At 46.9% G+C, this 17,681-nt stretch overlaps 2 protein-coding genes and 1 non-coding gene across 5 annotated transcripts; 2 read left to right on the forward strand and 1 right to left on the reverse strand.

Annotated features, from left to right (window-relative positions):
* Positions 1–111: 111 nt before the first annotated feature.
* On the forward strand, positions 112–12,142 carry ints4 (integrator complex subunit 4). The gene is made up of 24 exons (XM_068716645.1): positions 112–221; positions 926–1,120; positions 1,235–1,352; positions 1,656–1,762; positions 1,897–2,011; positions 2,324–2,409; positions 3,483–3,533; positions 3,850–3,938; positions 4,232–4,352; positions 5,147–5,218; positions 5,333–5,507; positions 5,638–5,843; positions 6,034–6,176; positions 6,582–6,697; positions 7,619–7,752; positions 7,919–8,073; positions 8,395–8,488; positions 8,603–8,683; positions 9,505–9,635; positions 9,781–9,840; positions 10,522–10,681; positions 10,769–10,912; positions 11,363–11,483; positions 11,635–12,142. Exons 1-24 carry the CDS (start codon positions 168–170, stop codon positions 11,832–11,834), a joined length of 2,928 nt encoding a protein of 975 aa, XP_068572746.1. The 5' UTR covers positions 112–167; the 3' UTR covers positions 11,835–12,142.
* On the reverse strand, positions 11,999–13,859 carry aamdc (adipogenesis associated, Mth938 domain containing). Of its 3 annotated transcripts, XM_068716663.1 has the most exons (4): positions 13,750–13,858; positions 13,030–13,187; positions 12,841–12,936; positions 11,999–12,481 (listed from the first exon to the last, which is right to left on the reverse strand). In XM_068716663.1, exons 2-4 carry the CDS (start codon positions 13,165–13,167, stop codon positions 12,341–12,343), a joined length of 375 nt encoding a protein of 124 aa, XP_068572764.1. In that variant the 5' UTR covers positions 13,168–13,187; positions 13,750–13,858; the 3' UTR covers positions 11,999–12,340. The 3 variants fall into 3 exon arrangements, with proteins under 3 accessions (XP_068572764.1, XP_068572756.1, XP_068572763.1); XM_068716655.1 differs by having other exon boundaries at positions 12,841–13,187; positions 13,750–13,859; XM_068716662.1 differs by lacking the exon at positions 13,750–13,858 and adding an exon at positions 13,560–13,719 and having other exon boundaries at positions 12,841–13,187.
* A 2,105-nt stretch (positions 13,860–15,964) lies between these two features.
* On the forward strand, positions 15,965–16,128 carry LOC137877096 (U1 spliceosomal RNA). Its single transcript, XR_011103508.1, has one exon. It is a non-coding gene; the product is annotated as a U1 spliceosomal RNA (small nuclear RNA).
* Positions 16,129–17,681: the final 1,553 nt, after the last annotated feature.

The following is a 17,681-nucleotide window of genomic DNA, read 5'->3' on the forward strand; positions in this document are numbered from 1 at the left end:
TCCTCTGTGCACACTGGCTTCATTTACGTAGTAAAAAATCAATTTATCGAGTAATTTACAAAACGCCTTTTACCTTTCTTGCCGTAGCTACGGGAAGTACAAAGGGACAAATGTATGTCGCTGGCTGAATGCTGAATACAACACGTAGCTAGTCATCTAGTGTGAACATGGCAGCGCACCTGAAAAAGCGAGTTTATGAGGAGTTTTCTAAAACTGTACAGGTGAGCACATGAACCCCATTTCATCGTTCCTCTCCGTGAACGGACCCAGCGTGAACGTTGAAGGTTGCGCCAGAGAGCAAACTAGCCTGTTAGCTAATGCTAAATGGCTAACCAACGTTAACCCAACCACAACAACAGCATGCCGCTCACAGCCGCAGCGCAGCGCAGGTCATCTCTGTGACGTGAATACTCAATAAATACTGTATGTATGATATTATCGTACTAGTCGTTGAGCGTAGGGAGCTGACTGTCGTTCATGCGACGAGATTAGCCTGAACGCCGATGAGCTAGCGTTAATAACCTCAAAACTGATAACACTCGTTAGCTTGATTTTAAGATGAAGATAAAGAAGTGAGCAATAGTTGAATCAAATCCGGTTGTGTGACGTATAGCCTGTATTAGACTCATTTCACACTGGTGAGTCTGTAACAGAGAGCAGCCCGGTGTGTGTTTGCTGACTGTCAGTGGTGGAAGAAGTAACGTTAAGTAAAAGTACGTTACTAATACCGGGCTGTGAACATACTTAACAACAAGTAAAAGTTCTGCATTAAAACACAGTGAAAGTATGTAAACAGAGAAGAAAATAGAGCCCGTGTTTGTTAATGTTGACGTGTGACAGAGCGCTGCTGAATCAGCAGGTCTGAACAGAGGAGAGATCACGTGGCCTGCTCTCTGTCAAACATAGCTCTGTGTCATGCTGACAGATTCCCCATGAAGAAGCTCCAGCCAAGAAGCTGCGTCTGTCCAAACCCAGCAAGTCTGCAGCTCTGCACATTGACCTCTGCAAGGCCACCAACCCCACCGATGCCCTGCAGTACCTGCTGCAGTTTGCACGCAAGCCCGTGGAGGTGGAGAGCGTGGAGGGCGTGGTCAGGATCCTGTTGGAGCACTACTACAAGGTAATGAACTGTGTGTGGGTCGTAGCCAGGAGCACGTGTGAATAATCTTCACTTGGTTCAGTCTGAGCTAAGCTGCACAGACGAAGCACATCTGATGCTGATGTCCTCTCCCAGGAGACGGACAACTCGGTGAGGCTGAAGATCGCCTCTCTGCTGGGTCTGCTGTCCAAGACGCAGGGCTTCAGCCCCGACTGCATCGTGGACGATGCCATCAACACGCTCAACAATGAGAGTAAGACGCGTTCACACACAGTCTGAACCCGCATAGTTACATACACACACACACACACACACACACACACACACACACACACACACACACACACACTAGATTCATAATTGGAAGTGAATTATAATATTTGTCAGCAGTTGGGAAAGAGATCTCCTTGAAATATTCTCTGAGTGTTTTCACGGAACAATTTGATGATTTAGGAAGAATTTATGAAATGTGTCTGGCTGAAGAGATGTGAAATGTTGTGCCTTATTAGAGTTTTAATTAAAGCTGATGTCTGTGTCTGCTCCTCTCTGTCTGCAGAGTCCCATCAGGTCCTCGCCCAGCTGCTGGACACTCTGCTGGTCATTGGCACTCAGCTACCCGAGAGTCCTGCAGTCAGACAGAGGCTCATAGAGATGGCCTGCAAGGTGACACACGCGGACATTTCGTAGACGGCACCTCACCGTTAAGTGTTCTTTAGAGACGTAACGGACTCGACGGGACTTTCTGCACAAAGCAACAAACCTCCTGTGTGTTTCTTTGTTCTCCTCCCTCCTCTCAGCACCTGTCTGACACGTATTTCGGGGTGAGGAACAAGTGTCTGAAGCTCCTCGGATGTCTCGGCACGGTGGACGCTCCGCTGACCAAAGACAACGAGGGAGTTGGCACCTCATCAGGTTTGTGGCGTCGCTCTGCATGATGGCTGACCTGTGACTTTCCTTCCTTAAAGAGTCAGTGGGCCTTATTCACAAAGCCTTTTACGCACCAATCCGGGATTCATCAATACTTTAAGAACTGCCTCAGACCAGGCTGTCATAGAAAATGTAAACGCGCACCTTTTTACAAAATTCATCTCATTATTACTCGAAAGCTTTGAAATGTCAGAACTGGAATGAACTCTCATTCACGGGTCATGGTTGTACTGTGTGTGAGTTGGTGTGTGATGGTTTGTCACACTTCTGTTGTGTGTTTTCCTCTCGGTGCTCCAGGAGGAGTGAGGGACGTCCAGAGCATCATCAGCGACTACTTCGGAGACCAGGACCCCAGAGTTCGCACTGCAGCCCTCAAAGCCATGGTAGAGCACAATACTCCACCAGCACCACCATCACCCGCACTCTCCACAATACTCCACCAGCACCGCCATCACCCGCACTCTCCACAATACTCCACCAGCACCGCCATCACCCGCACTCTCCACAATACTCCACCAGCACCGCCATCACCCGCACTCACCACAATACTCCACCAGCACCGCCATCACCCGCACTCTCCACAATACTCCACCAGCACCGCCATCACCCGCACTCACCACAATACTCCATCAGCACCACCATCACCCGCACTGACCACAATACTCCACCTGCACTGACCACAATACTCCACCAGCACCACCATCACCCGCACTCTCCACAATACTCCACCAGCACCGCCATCACCTGCACTGACCACAATACTCCACCAGCACCGCCATCACCCGCACTCTCCACAATACTCCACCAGCACCGCCATCACCCGCACTCTCCACAATACTCCACCAGCACCGCCATCACCCGCACTCTCCACAATACTCCACCAGCACCGCCATCACCCGCACTCTCCACAATACTCCACCAGCACCGCCATCACCCGCACTCTCCACAATACTCCACCAGCACCGCCATCACCCGCACTCTCCACAATACTCCACCAGCACCGCCATCACCCGCACTCTCCACAATACTCCACCAGCACCGCCATCACCCGCACTCACCACAATACTCCATCAGCACCGCCATCACCCGCACTCACCACAATACTCCACCAGCACCGCCATCACCCGCACTGACCACAATACTCCACCTGCACTGACCACAATACTCCACCAGCACCGCCATCACCCGCACTCACCACAATACTCCATCAGCACCGCCATCACCCGCACTGACCACAATACTCCACCTGCACTGACCACAATACTCCACCAGCACCACCATCACCCGCACTCTCCACAATACTCCACCTGCACCGCCATCACCTGCACTGACCACAATACTCCACCAGCACCGCCATCACCCGCACTCTCCACAATACTCCACCAGCACCGCTCTCATGTCACACCAGTGATCATTTTCTTTATATAACAGCCCGTTCTGTGCGTTTGCTTTCCAGTTGCAGCTGCATGAGAGAGGCATGAAGATTCATGAGATCATTTATGACCAGGTAACAGCACTGTCACCTGTCTGTCACCTGCACCTTTACTGAAACCCACAGAAATAATGGAAGTCCCGTAGTGAACAGACCTTCCTCATGGAGGACATTTTGACTGTTGCCAAACGGATTTCTCTCTGTGGGTGAATGATGATACAGTAGTGGTACTAACAGACTGTCTGCCATGAGAAAGGTCTTCAGGGATTCTGTGAGCTCTTCATAATCATCAGCGTGTAACGTGTGTGTGTGTGTGTGTGTGTGTGTGTGTGTGTGTGTGTGTGTGTGTGTGTGTGTGTGTGTGTGTGTGTGTGTGTGTGTGTGTCTGCAGGCCTGCAGGTTGCTGATCGATGACTACGAGCAGGTGCGCTCTGCGGCGGTGCAGATGGTTTGGGTGCTCAGCCAGCTGTACCCGGAAAGGTGAGAGGAGAGTGATGTTGAGAGTGACCTGCTGTAGAGTAAAGTGCTACTCCTCTGTAAGAATCCTCTCTGTAAGAATCCTCTCTGCCTTTAAAGAGAGATTCTTACATTTAGTTTCCCATGATGCTCTAGATAGTATTGACTTGAAATGTTGATTGCTGATATTTTGATTTGGTTCGTGAGTTACCAAAATGTCAAATATGTTATAGTAAATAAAGTGTTCCTTTTCATTTCCATTGACCTCCATTGACTTCCTCATAGCTTTGTCTGACTACTTCCATCTGTCCAATCAGCATCGTTCCCATCCCGTCGTCCAATGAGGAGATCCGGCTCGTCGACGATGCCTTTGGGAAGATCAGTCACATGGTCAGCGACGGCTCCTGGATGGTCCGGGTGCAGGCCGCCAAAACACTGGTGAGTGATGTGACCTCAGACTGTGTGTGAAGTCAACGGGTCTCCTCGTCTCCAACGGGCTCTGACATCTTACCCTGGTGATGTTTTTGGAGCCAGAGTCTGTGCCGCAGTGATCGGAGGCTGGAGCCGTGACATCGCGGTCCTAAATTGCGTGCACGGCCACAGCTTGTTAGCGCGATAGCAGCCTAGCTGCTGCACTTAACTGAGGTCAGCACCGCGGTAGCTGTTCGGCTTGGAAGACATAAGTAATCATGACGTCTCTATGAATACATTCATGATCAAATCGATGCATGTCAAAATGCAGAAAAGAAACAAATTGACACAAAAAAGAAAGCAGTGTTACGTTCTAACATTTTCATGTTTCTCACCATCTTAAGACGGTTCATCACTAGAGCCCCTTTAACACTGGAGCCAGTGTTTGGTTTGTCCGTTCTGGGCTCCTGTAGAAACATGGAGCCGCTCCCGACGTAGACATAAACGCCTCATTCTAAGATAGATTATCCGCTAAAGAAAACATACTTGTTCATATTATATTTCTGCTAATAATACACACTGTACCCTGTAACACTTCCAACCTGCCAAAAGTCTGAATATGTTTTTAATAAATTCTTTAAACTTGTTCTTAAACACCAGGTGCTACGTCTCACGTGAGCATGGTGGCTCTCTCACACATAACAGACGTGTAGAACTGAATGGGGGGGGGGGAACGACATCATGTTAACAGAGCCGGTGATGTTACGTTCTTTATTTAACGATCGTAAATGAAACTTGTTGAGTCTTTCCTCGTGCGTCAGGGTTCGATGCTGCAGGTCAGTCCTCACTTCCTGGAGCAGACGTTGGATAAGAAGCTGATGTCAGATCTCAGGGTGAGTCATGGAAGTTTGTTCACAAGATGCCTTCTTATTAACAATCTGTGGACGAGAAATCTAAATGATGCTAATGAGCTCGCCTCCACTCACTCGCTTGTTTCCGGGCTTCAGAGGAAGCGTACGGCCCACGAACGGGCCAAGGAGCTCTTCACTTCTGGAGAGTTCTCCTCCGGCAGGAAGTGGGCCGACGACGCCCCCAAGGAGAAACTGGACAGGAACACGGTTTACCTCATCGCCTCGGGGGCCTGCGGGGCCTTCGTCCACGGCCTGGAGGACGAGATGTTTGGTACGTGAGACACGGCCGCATGTCTGGGTCTAACCGGACGTAACCCCGATCACATGATGTGTCGTCGTGATGTCTTCCGGGTTTTACAGTGTCAGTACCGGTGTTCTCTCCGTCTGTAACGTTACTCCAGAGGTCCGTATTGCGGCGGTGGAGGCGTTGTCCCAGCTGGCTCGCTCGTCTACGAGCTTCGCCGAAAAGTGCCTGGACTTCCTGGTTGACATGTTCAACGACGAGATCGAGGAAGTGAGGCTGCAGTCCATCCACGTGCTGAGAGAGATATCCACCCACATAACACTCCGAGAGGACCAGCTGGACACTGTGCTGGCTGTGTTGGAGGTACACACACACACACACACACACACACACACACACACACACACACACACACACACACACACACACACACACACACACACACACTGGTCAATCCCCTAACCCTGAAATAAGTCTTTTCCTGTTAGTCACATTACACATGAACACAAGCCCGTTCTGCGCTCACATTGATGAGGTCGCTGTCGGTCTCCAGGACTCGTCTCGTGACATCAGAGAAGCTCTCCACGAGTTGATTTGCTACACCAACGTCTCCACTAAAGAGTGCATCCAGCTGGCTCTGCTGGAGCTGCTGAAGAACCTCAACAAGTATCCCACCGACCGCAACTCCGTCTGGAAGTAAGTGTGTGTGTGTGTGTGTGTGTGTGTGTGTGTGTGTGTGTGTGTGTGTGTGTGTGTGTGTGTCACGGCATAAAACAACAGGGCGACATTCGCATTAACTACATTTCATGTTGAAGTTTTTGGATGTATAAAAAGAAGAACATTGAAGTCAACATGTTAAAAATGTTAAGAGCAAGTGATGGAGAGATTTGTCACTGTAAATAAAGAATAAAGAAATGTTTGTTTCAGTCTAATACCACGGTGGGTTTATATCAACAAAGCATATATGACGTTGTGTCATTTAAAGTAGTCTCAATTAATCTAAAATCAGTACTTCTGATAATTCTACAGGACGCTTGTAAAAGTTATGCAACAAGTTTGATCTTTAAAGCTAAACGACTCTGTTTCTTCTTGTTTCTCAAGGTGTCTGAAGTTCCTGGGCTCCCGTCACCCGACACTCGTGCTGCCGCTGGTTCCCGAGCTGCTCAGCACACACCCGTACTTCGACACACCGGAGCCCGACATGGACGATCCGGCCTGTATCCTTCACACGCCCGGAAGTCTGGAAACACTTCAAACCGGCCGCATCAACCCCGTTCTGCTGCAGCGGAACTATGAGTCTCCACATTACCAGTTGGTCCAGAGAATGTGCGGCCTTTAAGTATACAAGCTATAATCAAGATACATGTGTGCTGTCACAACCCAGCAAGTAGTCTATGAAGTGTGGAGGAAAACCCTCTTTAACTCCTCGATCAACTTGATTATTTTTCTTAAAAAGCAGCCATTTTAAAAGTTACACCTCCTCAATTGTGTTTCTATTAAATTCAATTTGAGTTGCAACAGAATTAAATGATTCTAGGATTAGAATGAAAATTTAAACTCACATTTAAAGAAAGCTTAAACGTTCTTAATTATAATCTAGTTTTAAAGTTTGGTGCCACATGATTTAATCTAGTTTAAACATGAATCGGTGCGTCCTTGTTGTCATATTTAGACAAAGCTGTCGGCACAGGTGAGAAAGAGGAAAGAGATTAGAAGACGAGACGGAGACGGTGGAGTATCCTCCGGTCCTAGCTGGATTAGCTTAGCTTCCATCTCTGGGGCAGGTTGGTGGACCGTGATCGTCTCAAGAGTCCTCTGCACGTCATCCCAACGCTTCTTCTTCACATGTTCATGATGAACACAAAAAAACTAAAACAAGTAAAGACAAAAATGTAGCGAAATTCATGCGCCGCCGTTGCCGTAGTTCAATCTGATAAACTGATTGTAGAGACATGTGACTTTAGTCAGTTGTGACTTTACAAAAACTGACAGGAAATCTCAATATGCAGAAAACTACAAACTATTTTTTTTAAAGTATTATGGCCTTAAATACAAATAGTTGACTTTTCTTTCCCCTCAACACTCTCCTCTGGACCCGTGAGCTCTTTTTATTTCTTGACTCCGGTTGTTGACCTCAGACATCGCGGTGCTGGTGCTGGTGTTCAACGCCGCCAAGTCGTGTCCCACCATGCCGGCGCTGTTCTCCGACCACACCTTCAGACACTACGCCTACCTGAGGGACAGCCTGTCCCACCTGGTGCCGCCGCTCAGGGTGAGAAGTGAAGGTCCAAACATGCTAATCGCTCCCAGTAGACACACCCACAGCGAGTAACGGGACCCATTGTCACACACACACACACACACACACACACACACACACACACACACACACACACACAATGATGTCCTGTAACTGTGGTCCTGTCTCTTTCTTTTAGTTGCCAGGCAACGGTCTGGACTTAGTGGACTCGCGTTGTAGTTTGGGTTCAGTGGAATCGGCTCAGCTCTTCCTACAACAGAGTCTGAACAGGGTCAGCACCATCCAGAACCTGGAAGCACCCGGAGCCCAGGACCTGCTGAACTTCACGATAAGGTGCATACACACACACACACACACACACACACACACACACACACACACACACACACACACACACACACACACACACACACACAATATGTGGAAGCCCTTCTTTAATTCATTCATTCATTCATTCATTCATACTCTTTTCCTGATAGTAGTTGTCACTCTTTCATTTTTGTATACAGCAGCTGTTGAATGGTCTCAAGTCATATTTTGAGGATTGTACCTCAGACTGTTACTGTTGTGATCGTGACATATTGTTCATATTAATATGCTTCATACCAAAGAGTTTGAAGTGTTGAATGTGTTTTCCTCCCGTCTGTCTGTCAGAGACCTGCGGCGGCTGGGGGAGCTGCAGACGGAGCTCGCTGGAGCCGCTGAATTCTGTGCGACATACCTGCGCTGCCAGCTGCTGCTCATGAAGGTGTGTGTGTGTGTGTGTGTGTGTGTGTGTGTGTGTGTGTGTGTGTGTGTGTGTGTACCCTGTTGTTGTAGAAATACATCAGCAGCAGTTGAAGGAGGTGGTTTGTTTCCTCAGGCTCTGCAGGAGAAGCTGTGGAACATGGCCGTACCTCTCTGCCTCAAACAAAACGTCACGGCCACAGCGGCAGCTCAACAGGTCAGCACACACACACACACACACACACACACACACACACACACACACACACACACACACACACGTTGGTTAGTGCGCTATCGATCTGTACGGTTTGGGATGCATGTAAACTGCGGATTAATAACACAGTGTGATCATCATAGTGTGAAATAAGTTTGACTGCAGATCGTTATCAGCATATATTATTATTGTAGTCGCTGATTCCCTGATTATGTTGCATCGTGAACAACAAATCTGTGTTTAAATCAGCAAGAGGAGAGCTGGAGACGTGGGCAGCACTGCTAACGGCTAACGGCTAACGTACGGAGGTTCACCTCTGTTGCGTTCAGGCTCTGTTGAGTAAATGAGTACTGGCAGAAGGTAAATTAAAACCTTATCCTGATGTGTTCAAAAGGTAGTTTCTTTAGTGAGTTTAACTTTCTAACACTAGTTATATTTATTTATCTCAATCCTTTGAATTGTGTTTTTTATGACTATAATCACTTTAGATGACTTAAACAAAGCGAAAGGAGAACATTTAGAACGTTTGATGGCTTCCACTGACCGCAGACTGGTTGAAATGAGTAATATATATATATATATATATATATATATATATATATATATATATAAAATATAAAAATAACCCTAACCTTTGCTCCATTTTTCTTGTTAGTGCTGATCCGGTCTGTGACTCAACGTTTAAGATCTGTTGCACCCCTGATGTTGGCATTACCACGCCTGTGTTAACCGTGTGTGTGTGTGTGTGTGTGTGTGTGTGTGTGTGTGTGTGTGTGTGTGTGTGTGTGTGTGTGTCGTTGTGTGTGTCGTTGTGTGTGTAGATCTTAGAGGAAACCTACAAGCTGGAGTTTCTGTACAGTGGTTTGGAGAGCAGACAGGTGGCCACCATACATCACGTCCGCCTGCAGGCCAAAGCTCTGCAGCTGGTCCTGACCGCTCGCACCAGACAAGGGTCAGTACACACACACACACACACACACACACACACACACACACACACACACACACACACACACACACACACACACACACACACACACACACACACACTTAATGTGGACCACACCTGTATGCCGACGTTTCTTTCTCCTTCTCAGGTTGGATCCACTCATCAGCAGCTGTGAGAAGTTTTTGCAGGACATCGAGTCGTTTCAGAGGTGAGAAATGATCCGTTAACGTCCGTCTGTCTGTTCTCCAAACTGTCAGGATAGTTCAGCTGAAACGGATTGAAAAATCAGGAGTCAAATAAAATAAGTAAAAACAAGCTAAAATGAATTGAACATGACAATACAAGCTACAGTGCAAGAAGTCAAACATGTGACCTGATTAGTGGCTGTGGTAAACAGAAAAGGTTGAAGCCTTAATTTAAAGGAATTGGAGAGTAATGAAGTTTTCTGAGAGTTTGTTCCAGATGTGTGATGCTTCATTGTTGACCCTGCAGACATTGTCACATCATGGAGCTCTTTGAGTCGTCTTTATACAGACCTGAATGAAGCAGACCGGCCCTTTAAGTGTTCCCCGGAATGATCCCTTGAAACTGTTCTACCTGCATTCTGTGTTTGATGAATGGTGTTTCCTTCTCCTCGTCATCTCTTCTAACTTCTCTTTCTCTGGGGATTGTTTGACATGTTGAGTTCAGCCTGAATGGGGTAATGAGCCTCAGTCATTCTCTGTCTTATTGGAGAGGCAGACACAAATGAACCTGGTTGAATTCGCTGCATGAACCGTTTGCACAGTGGACTCTGGGTAGCCTGTCCCTCCTCCTTACTGTCGGTCCATGTATGCTTCAATGCTCTCCTCTCACTGTTTCTTCCTTCCATATCTTCTGCATCCCTCAGGCTGTTTCTGGCGGAGCTGCCCCACCTGCAGGACAGCTTTGTGGACAAGCTGTTGGAGCTGATGCCCCGGCTGTCGTCCTGTAAACCGGTGGAGATGGTGAAGATCCTCCAGATGACTCTGAGACAGAGCGGCCTGCTGCAGCTCCGGCTGCCTGAACAGGTGCGATGAATCTGTCGCGACATGTTCTTGTACTCAGCAGCGGCGGTGTGCGGTTTGATGAACCGAGTGCTTTGTTTTCTTTGACAGATCCATCGGGCGACAGCCACCATCATAGAGCCGACGGGGGAGTCGGACAACCCGCTGAGGTTCACCACGGGCCTGGTGGTGGCGCTGGACATCGATGCGATGCTGGAGCACGTCCAGGATCCCCAGAACACTGTGAAAGTACAGGTCAGTGTGCTGCACAGACATATTACTAGGCTCAGCTTCTCACTGGAGCTTTTGGGGTTTCGCTCAGCTTCAGTCAGCAGTCCTTTGCAACAAGCTGTTCAATATTAAGTGATAGTTGTACTTTACATGCAAACGTTGAATTGTTAGGTGTTCAGATATCAGAATGTGGACTGAAGCTGTGGCAACATTTCTTCTCTTCTTGCACATAAGATTGTAACTTGTTTGTTGTTCTGCTTCCTGTTGCTCCGGCCCCAGAGATGATACGAGTGTTGACTACTGGAGTTCAGGACCTAAGAGATGGGTTTACTTAAAGCTGTCTGTGGAGAAACCTGTTGACCATGAGACTGCCCTCTACTGAACCCCACATGACCTCTCTAGAACACACTGGCTCACTCTGGATGTGAAAGAACCGTCTGAATCAGCTGATTTCTGTGCATCGTGTCCCTTCAGGTTCTGTATCCAGACGGCCAGAGTCACGTGATCCATCCCAAGCCTGGAGACTTCAGGAAGCCTGGACCTGACCGACACAGACTCATCACACAAGTTTACCTCTCACACACCGCGTGGACAGGTGTGTATCTCACACACACACACACACACACACACACACACACACACACACACACACACACACACACACACAGGTAAACGTCTGGTGTGTGTCTCTCTCTCTCTCTCTCACTCTCACTCTCACTCTCTCTCTCTCTCTCTCTCTCTCTCAGAGCCATCTCAGATCGAGGTGCGCCTCCTGCTGGCCTACAGCTCCTCCTCAGCCTCCCTCTCCTCCCCTTCGCCGGCCTCCAAGCTGGGATGGAGCGACAGCATCGACGGCCTCTCGCCGCCGGAGGCCGCCGTGGAGGGAACCATTCCGTTCAGCAAGCCCGTCAAAGTCTACATCATGCCCAAACCCGCCCGCCGCTAACACGACTCTGTAACGGAGGACTCACAGATGAGGCTCTCACTCTGCGGACACACGGCCATTTTTAGGATTAGGCGAAGCGTTAACGTAATTTATGGTCAAGCAAAGTTTTTGTACTTTAAGATAAAAAGTTTATGATAAAGACAAACGCATGTGATGGAGATGACTCATTTTATAAATTTATTTTGTGTATCAAATAAGCAGAAGTGCATGCACTGAACTATACATTCATCACCATCATGTGGCCTGACCACACGTCTGTCAGCTGACAGTTGTGCTTTAACATTCCACTAAATTGGCCTGTAAAATCAGATGGAGTTGCATCTTCAATTTGTTTCAAAAGAAGCATTTGGATTCATAATAACTGATTGGACATTAAGATGTTTTCAATCTGCAGTCGCGCTGAGAAGAGCGTGAAGCTAGCAGGGCTAAAACCCAGACTGTGGGACATGGTGCACTGCAGGCTGTCCTCCGTCTCAGTTGGTGCAGCGAGGCTAAAGGTGACGTCATCAACAGGTGGAGTGGAAGACCCCCCCCACCTTGGCGCCCCGGCCAGCCAGTTTGTTGTATTCGGCAACGGCCTTCTCCGTCTGCAGGACCCTGACGTCGACGCCCTTCTGCGCCACAAAGTCCAGCGTGGAGGAGGGAACCTGAGAGCAGACGACCACATGTACAAATATAAAGAAATGTCCACCGTCCCCGGTTTTAACATCAAAATGACTGCTCATTAATTAAAAACTAATAATGTAATCTAAATGAGACATCCTGCATTAAGAGTACTTCTTGTTTTGGTGCTTTTACTGAGGTAAAGATTTGAATCCATCACTTGTAACTGAGTACTTCTACTCTGCAGTAATGTTACTTTTACTGAAGCACTAGATGTGAGAATGTGCTCCACTCCTGCTGTGCCCTGAACGCTGAAGCTACTGCTGCCTGGACTACATGTCCCATCATGAACTGATGATGGGTATTCCTGGATAAATGGGCCTTTACTGCGGGTCTGTTTCACCTGCAGAGCTTCACTCATTCCTCTGCCGATGACCAACAAGTCTATCCCCTTCTTCAGCACCTCCTCCAGGTCGGCGGGTTGGACTCCCGGGGAATGCTGGGTGTGTGGAAAAAAGAAAGTAGGTGTGAGTGTGAGCACTGTGGTCAACATGCAGTCCCGCGGGTGTATCGCGGTTCCAGTTCCACTCACCTCGGTCCCCGTCTCCCTCCAGTCCCAGGCCCGGCTGCCTCCGGGCCAGACCTTACAGTCCTTGTAGCTGGAGGGGCATCCCTTCACCTTCATGTGGCCCCAGGAGAGAGAGGCGATCTCTGGAGAGGACATGTCCATGTGAGGCCTGTAAGACGTGGCTGTAGAGTATGTACAGGTCATTAAATACGGCTCCAACAGAGCTTTGAAAACATCTTTACTATGATTTGTCCTAAAGTTGCCTACAGTACTTGAGTAAATGTACTTCCATTCCACCACTGATAAAACTATGAAGAAGTTGTCTTCAGTATCCTTTAAAGGTGTGTCTACCTGAGTGGAGATGCTCGTGTCATCTAATAAGTATTTTTGAGTCTGACAGATGAAGAACTTGAACGTGACGTCCTTTGTAAACATTGTTATCTGGACAACACCAGCTCTAGTCAAATTTACACCACGTGACAAGAATCAATATTTATTAATGCTACTTAATGTTCTTAATATTTCTGCTACAGACACAGAGGTGTATAACTTACAGCTGAGGTGAACATTAGTCGGCTACAAAGACGGAATAAATGATCCACTGCCAGTTCTGCCGCTAGCGACAGGATCTATTTTAGTACTGAGTACACACGTACTACACTTACTACGCTCCAAACCAAGAAGAACCCGCGAGACAAAGTGTGTGTTGCATTAATAAACCGAAGCAGGTTAAAAAACAATTACATTTGCAGCCGCAGTAACGCTGTCGTTGGAGGTTCTGACGCTGTTACAGTGAAGTCATGGAGCTACTCTCTCTCTGCTGCTGCTTACCTCGTCGACGTCAACAGACTAGACACGCCCCCTCCGGAAATGATTCTACCTCCTGTAATTAAAGATTTAAAAAAATAAAACTCCATTCAATTAATTTCAGATACATTTAGACATATGTGGCAACTACAGGGAAGCAAATGTATTGTACAGCACAACAGTGGTGGCGAAAAATAGCGAAACAATGAACTGCAATTACATGTATCACAATAAAGAAGCTGAAATCAGCTGAAATCAGCTGAAATCAGCTTTCTCCTGATGAGTGAACTGTTGCGTCATACGATCCCGTGCTGAAGTACCGGACTGACCCACTAGGGGCAGTGAGGAACTCATTTGCATAACGGGACCGATGACCATGGCGCTGACCGTCAACGCGACGGACGACCAGGCCTCAGAGGTGGGCTTTATCCGGTTAACTGTGTTGTTGACATGAGAACGACCTTCGGTAAGTCAATTAACTAATTCACATCTCGTTTGTCATGCCAGATGCGTCTCGCGCCAACAGTGTCTGTCGAGTTTTTTTTGGGGTCCTTCATGGCGTCGCCTCAGTGATTTTTAGCTTCACCTTCAGGTGTGTCTTTGGCTACGTTGTCACCGAACAGGTACAAAGCTCATGCAAATTAGGAACTAATGTTGGTTATTTTATCGACAGGACTAATTCAAAATAGTCCTGGAATTGAAACGCAATTTGAACCGCGTGTTCAAATGTGTTTTGGCTCAATTGCGTTTCAATTCCAGTTAAAGTGGTGACGTTAGCTACGTGAAGCCGCTCCCCGCTAGCCAACACCGTAGCTAACACCAGAGCTAACACCAGAGCTAACACTAGCTTCTCTGTGAGGTTAGAGGTTAGCATTTATGGACATTTTTTGTCATAGAAACTTTAGTCTGCTTGACTCCTATTTTATGAAAATAAGTCTTTGCCTGAATTTACATCGACTGTAAATGTTTGTTTCACTTTCTGGGATGACTTATTCCAGGAGAAGCTCCATGGTTTGAAGATCATTTGACGTAGTGGTCCAACGGTGGAATGACAGTTTTTCGGGTGTGAATGGGATGAACGGCGTTTAAAGCAAATACGTTCATGATCAGTGAACTTGTTGATACTCGGTGTAGATATTGTGTTCTAGACTGTTTTTCATATTTTTCGTTTTAAGAGAAAGAAGTGGAGACATGTTGAACGCACGTCACTGTAAAATGAATCAAACCAGTAACTGTTAACGCTCCTGGATCAGTTTAATATAAAACGTATGAACCGCTCTTTACTTATTGTTGGTTACCTCGTAGTTACTTTTTTACAAATGCTATAAGTGTCGTATTAAGCGCAGGAGGCTGCAAGGAGGCGACGTTACACGCGCGTCACTGTAAACAGTAACTGTTGAGTGAGATAAGGAGACGTGCTGCGTTCACTGTCTCCACGAGGCAGAACAACGTCGTGTTCTTTTCTTGGTAAATCGTCAAACTGGTCTTGTTTGATTGTGCTGTTTAGTGTCAATTCAGTCTGTTTGTTGGTGTCGTCTGCTTTCTGCTGACATATCAAACGAAAGGCAAGGAATTGTGTACATTTTATGTTATTATCTGATGTCTTCGTAATGTAAGTTACTTACAGTGAAGCACACACATAACTGTTTAAGAGACTAGTGTTGTTCATACTCCAGACCAGTAGATGTCAGCATGTCAGGAGCCACCAGCAGTAAACAAAGAAACAGGAAGTGGTTAGAATGTGAGGGAACCTACAGTCAATGGAGAAAACATTTGTGATTTTATTCTTTATTCTGGATTTAAAATGTGGATCAAACTACTTTTGATTGCAGTTTGATTTATCTTCGTCTCTTCTAAACGTTCTGTTGAGCTGTTGCTCATTAGCTGTAGATAAATAGATACAGTTGGTGAGTTTAGGTTGGCCTTTGATATGAAAATGCAGCATTGCATGATGGGAAATGTGACTGTTTCAAGTAAAATGTAAATATTCTTCATCAACCCTATTACACATGACTTTACTCTATATATTACATTTCTGTAGGTCCCTAGACCTCTTATAGCATCTGGTTTTTGGTAATATCTATGTTGTCGGCACCACCAATCGGCATGGTGTGTCTGTGAAAGAGTCCCCTGCCTCGGATCTTTACAACCCATACTTACCTGGCAGGGGAGACACCATGATCATGAAGGTGGTTCACCCAGGGCGAGGCTTTGCCATTGCACTCCGGCTGAGCTGACCTCTGCGAATTCCTCAAATGTGGGAATCTCGACTGCATAATTTCTGGTAGTAGGGGACTGCGTTCGCGCTCTCCCCTGATGAAGTGTGAAACAATAAACTAATGATCTGGTTCAGGGAGGTAGTTGGTAGAGGAGGATTGATTGAAAGTTAATCAAAGGGTCTGATGTTGTGAACCAGGTCATGACTTTAATACAAATTAGAAACTATTGCTGTTGTGCTGCGTTCACTGTCTCAAGATAGAACAACGTTGTTTTCTTTCCTTGTTAGATCCTCAAACTGGCCTTGTTTGATTGTGCTGTTTAGCTTCATTACACTGGAGTTTGGAAATGAACCGTCAGCTCCCAGTCTGCTTTCTGCTGACGTATCAAAAGAAAGGAATGTTGTGCATTTTATTTTTTGTTATGGCGTTGCAAAGCTTTATGGTGTTTTATCTGTAGTAATAAATATACAATGTTTTATCTCTGCAACTGGAATGTGCAGAATGTGTGTTTTTGTATTTTTCTGTGTAATAACTGTAGTTAGATCTTACGTCCACTAGAGACTGTCGGAGCTACGTTTTCAAACTTATTTTTTTTACTTGTAGGCTGGCTTAACAATGTACAGCATCTATCAGGATTGTCCTCGTAGTCTCCTGTGAAGAGCTGTGAACTTCTCAGACAGTTCTTCTGTTGAGGATCCCTCCAAGTCTCCTGATGAGCTCTTTCTTAACGAGAGTCAGAGTCCAACGGGGAAATGAAGCTCCACCCCGTCACCTTTTCATTCATTCACCATTTAAACATTGAAACATCTGTATTAGTCTTTGAGAGTTCTATTTTCTTTTTCTTTCTCTGCCATTTAATGTGAGGAGTGTTTGTTTGTTAGTCTGGATCCCCGTTAGCAACCATTCTTCTTTTTGTTACGGTGGTGCTTAGCGCCTCCTTTTAATGAGTCCCTTTCCTCCTTTTCCTTTTTGAGAAAACTTTATTTAATTTATACCAGATCTACAGTTCCACAAATGCATACTTGATTCACGAGTATACAGACATATAGAAACACAAAGACGGATACATAAAGAGTGCTGTGTGCTTTGGTCAAAAGTCCAACAAATGCCACGGGAGGGTCAATCAATAGTTGTCCTTCTCCTGAGGTCAGTGACTATATGTTTTACCACCATGTTGCCGTCCATTACACCTACACCAGTGGCTCCTTGCTATTCCCGTACTTGCCGGCAGGGGAGGTCCTCACAGGACAGCTGGTGCTGTGTGGAGTGAGCTGGTGCTGTGTGGACTGAGCTGGTGCTGTGTGGACTGAGCTGGTGCTGTGTGGAGTGAGCTGGTGCTGTATGGAGTGAGCTGGTGCTGTGTGGACTGAGCTGGTGCTGTGTGGACTGAGCTGGTGCTGTGTGGACTGAGCTGGTGCTGTGTGGACTGAGCTGGTGCTGTGTGTCGCGCTCCTCTGAGCACCACGACAGCATCCAGAGACCCGATCTGTTTGGGGGAGAGGAATGAGTTACTCTGTAGGGACTCACTACACTCCTGCACAGCTATGGACTTAGAAGAGCTCTTTAACCAATGAACTAACTCTAAACACACACACACACACACACACACACACACACACACACACACACACACACACACACACACACACA

This window comes from Cebidichthys violaceus, unplaced genomic scaffold (assembly GCF_023349555.1).
Source record: "Cebidichthys violaceus isolate CVI_PGR_0920_01 unplaced genomic scaffold, fCebVio1.0.p SCAF_1, whole genome shotgun sequence".
NCBI lineage: Eukaryota > Metazoa > Chordata > Actinopteri > Perciformes > Stichaeidae > Cebidichthys > Cebidichthys violaceus.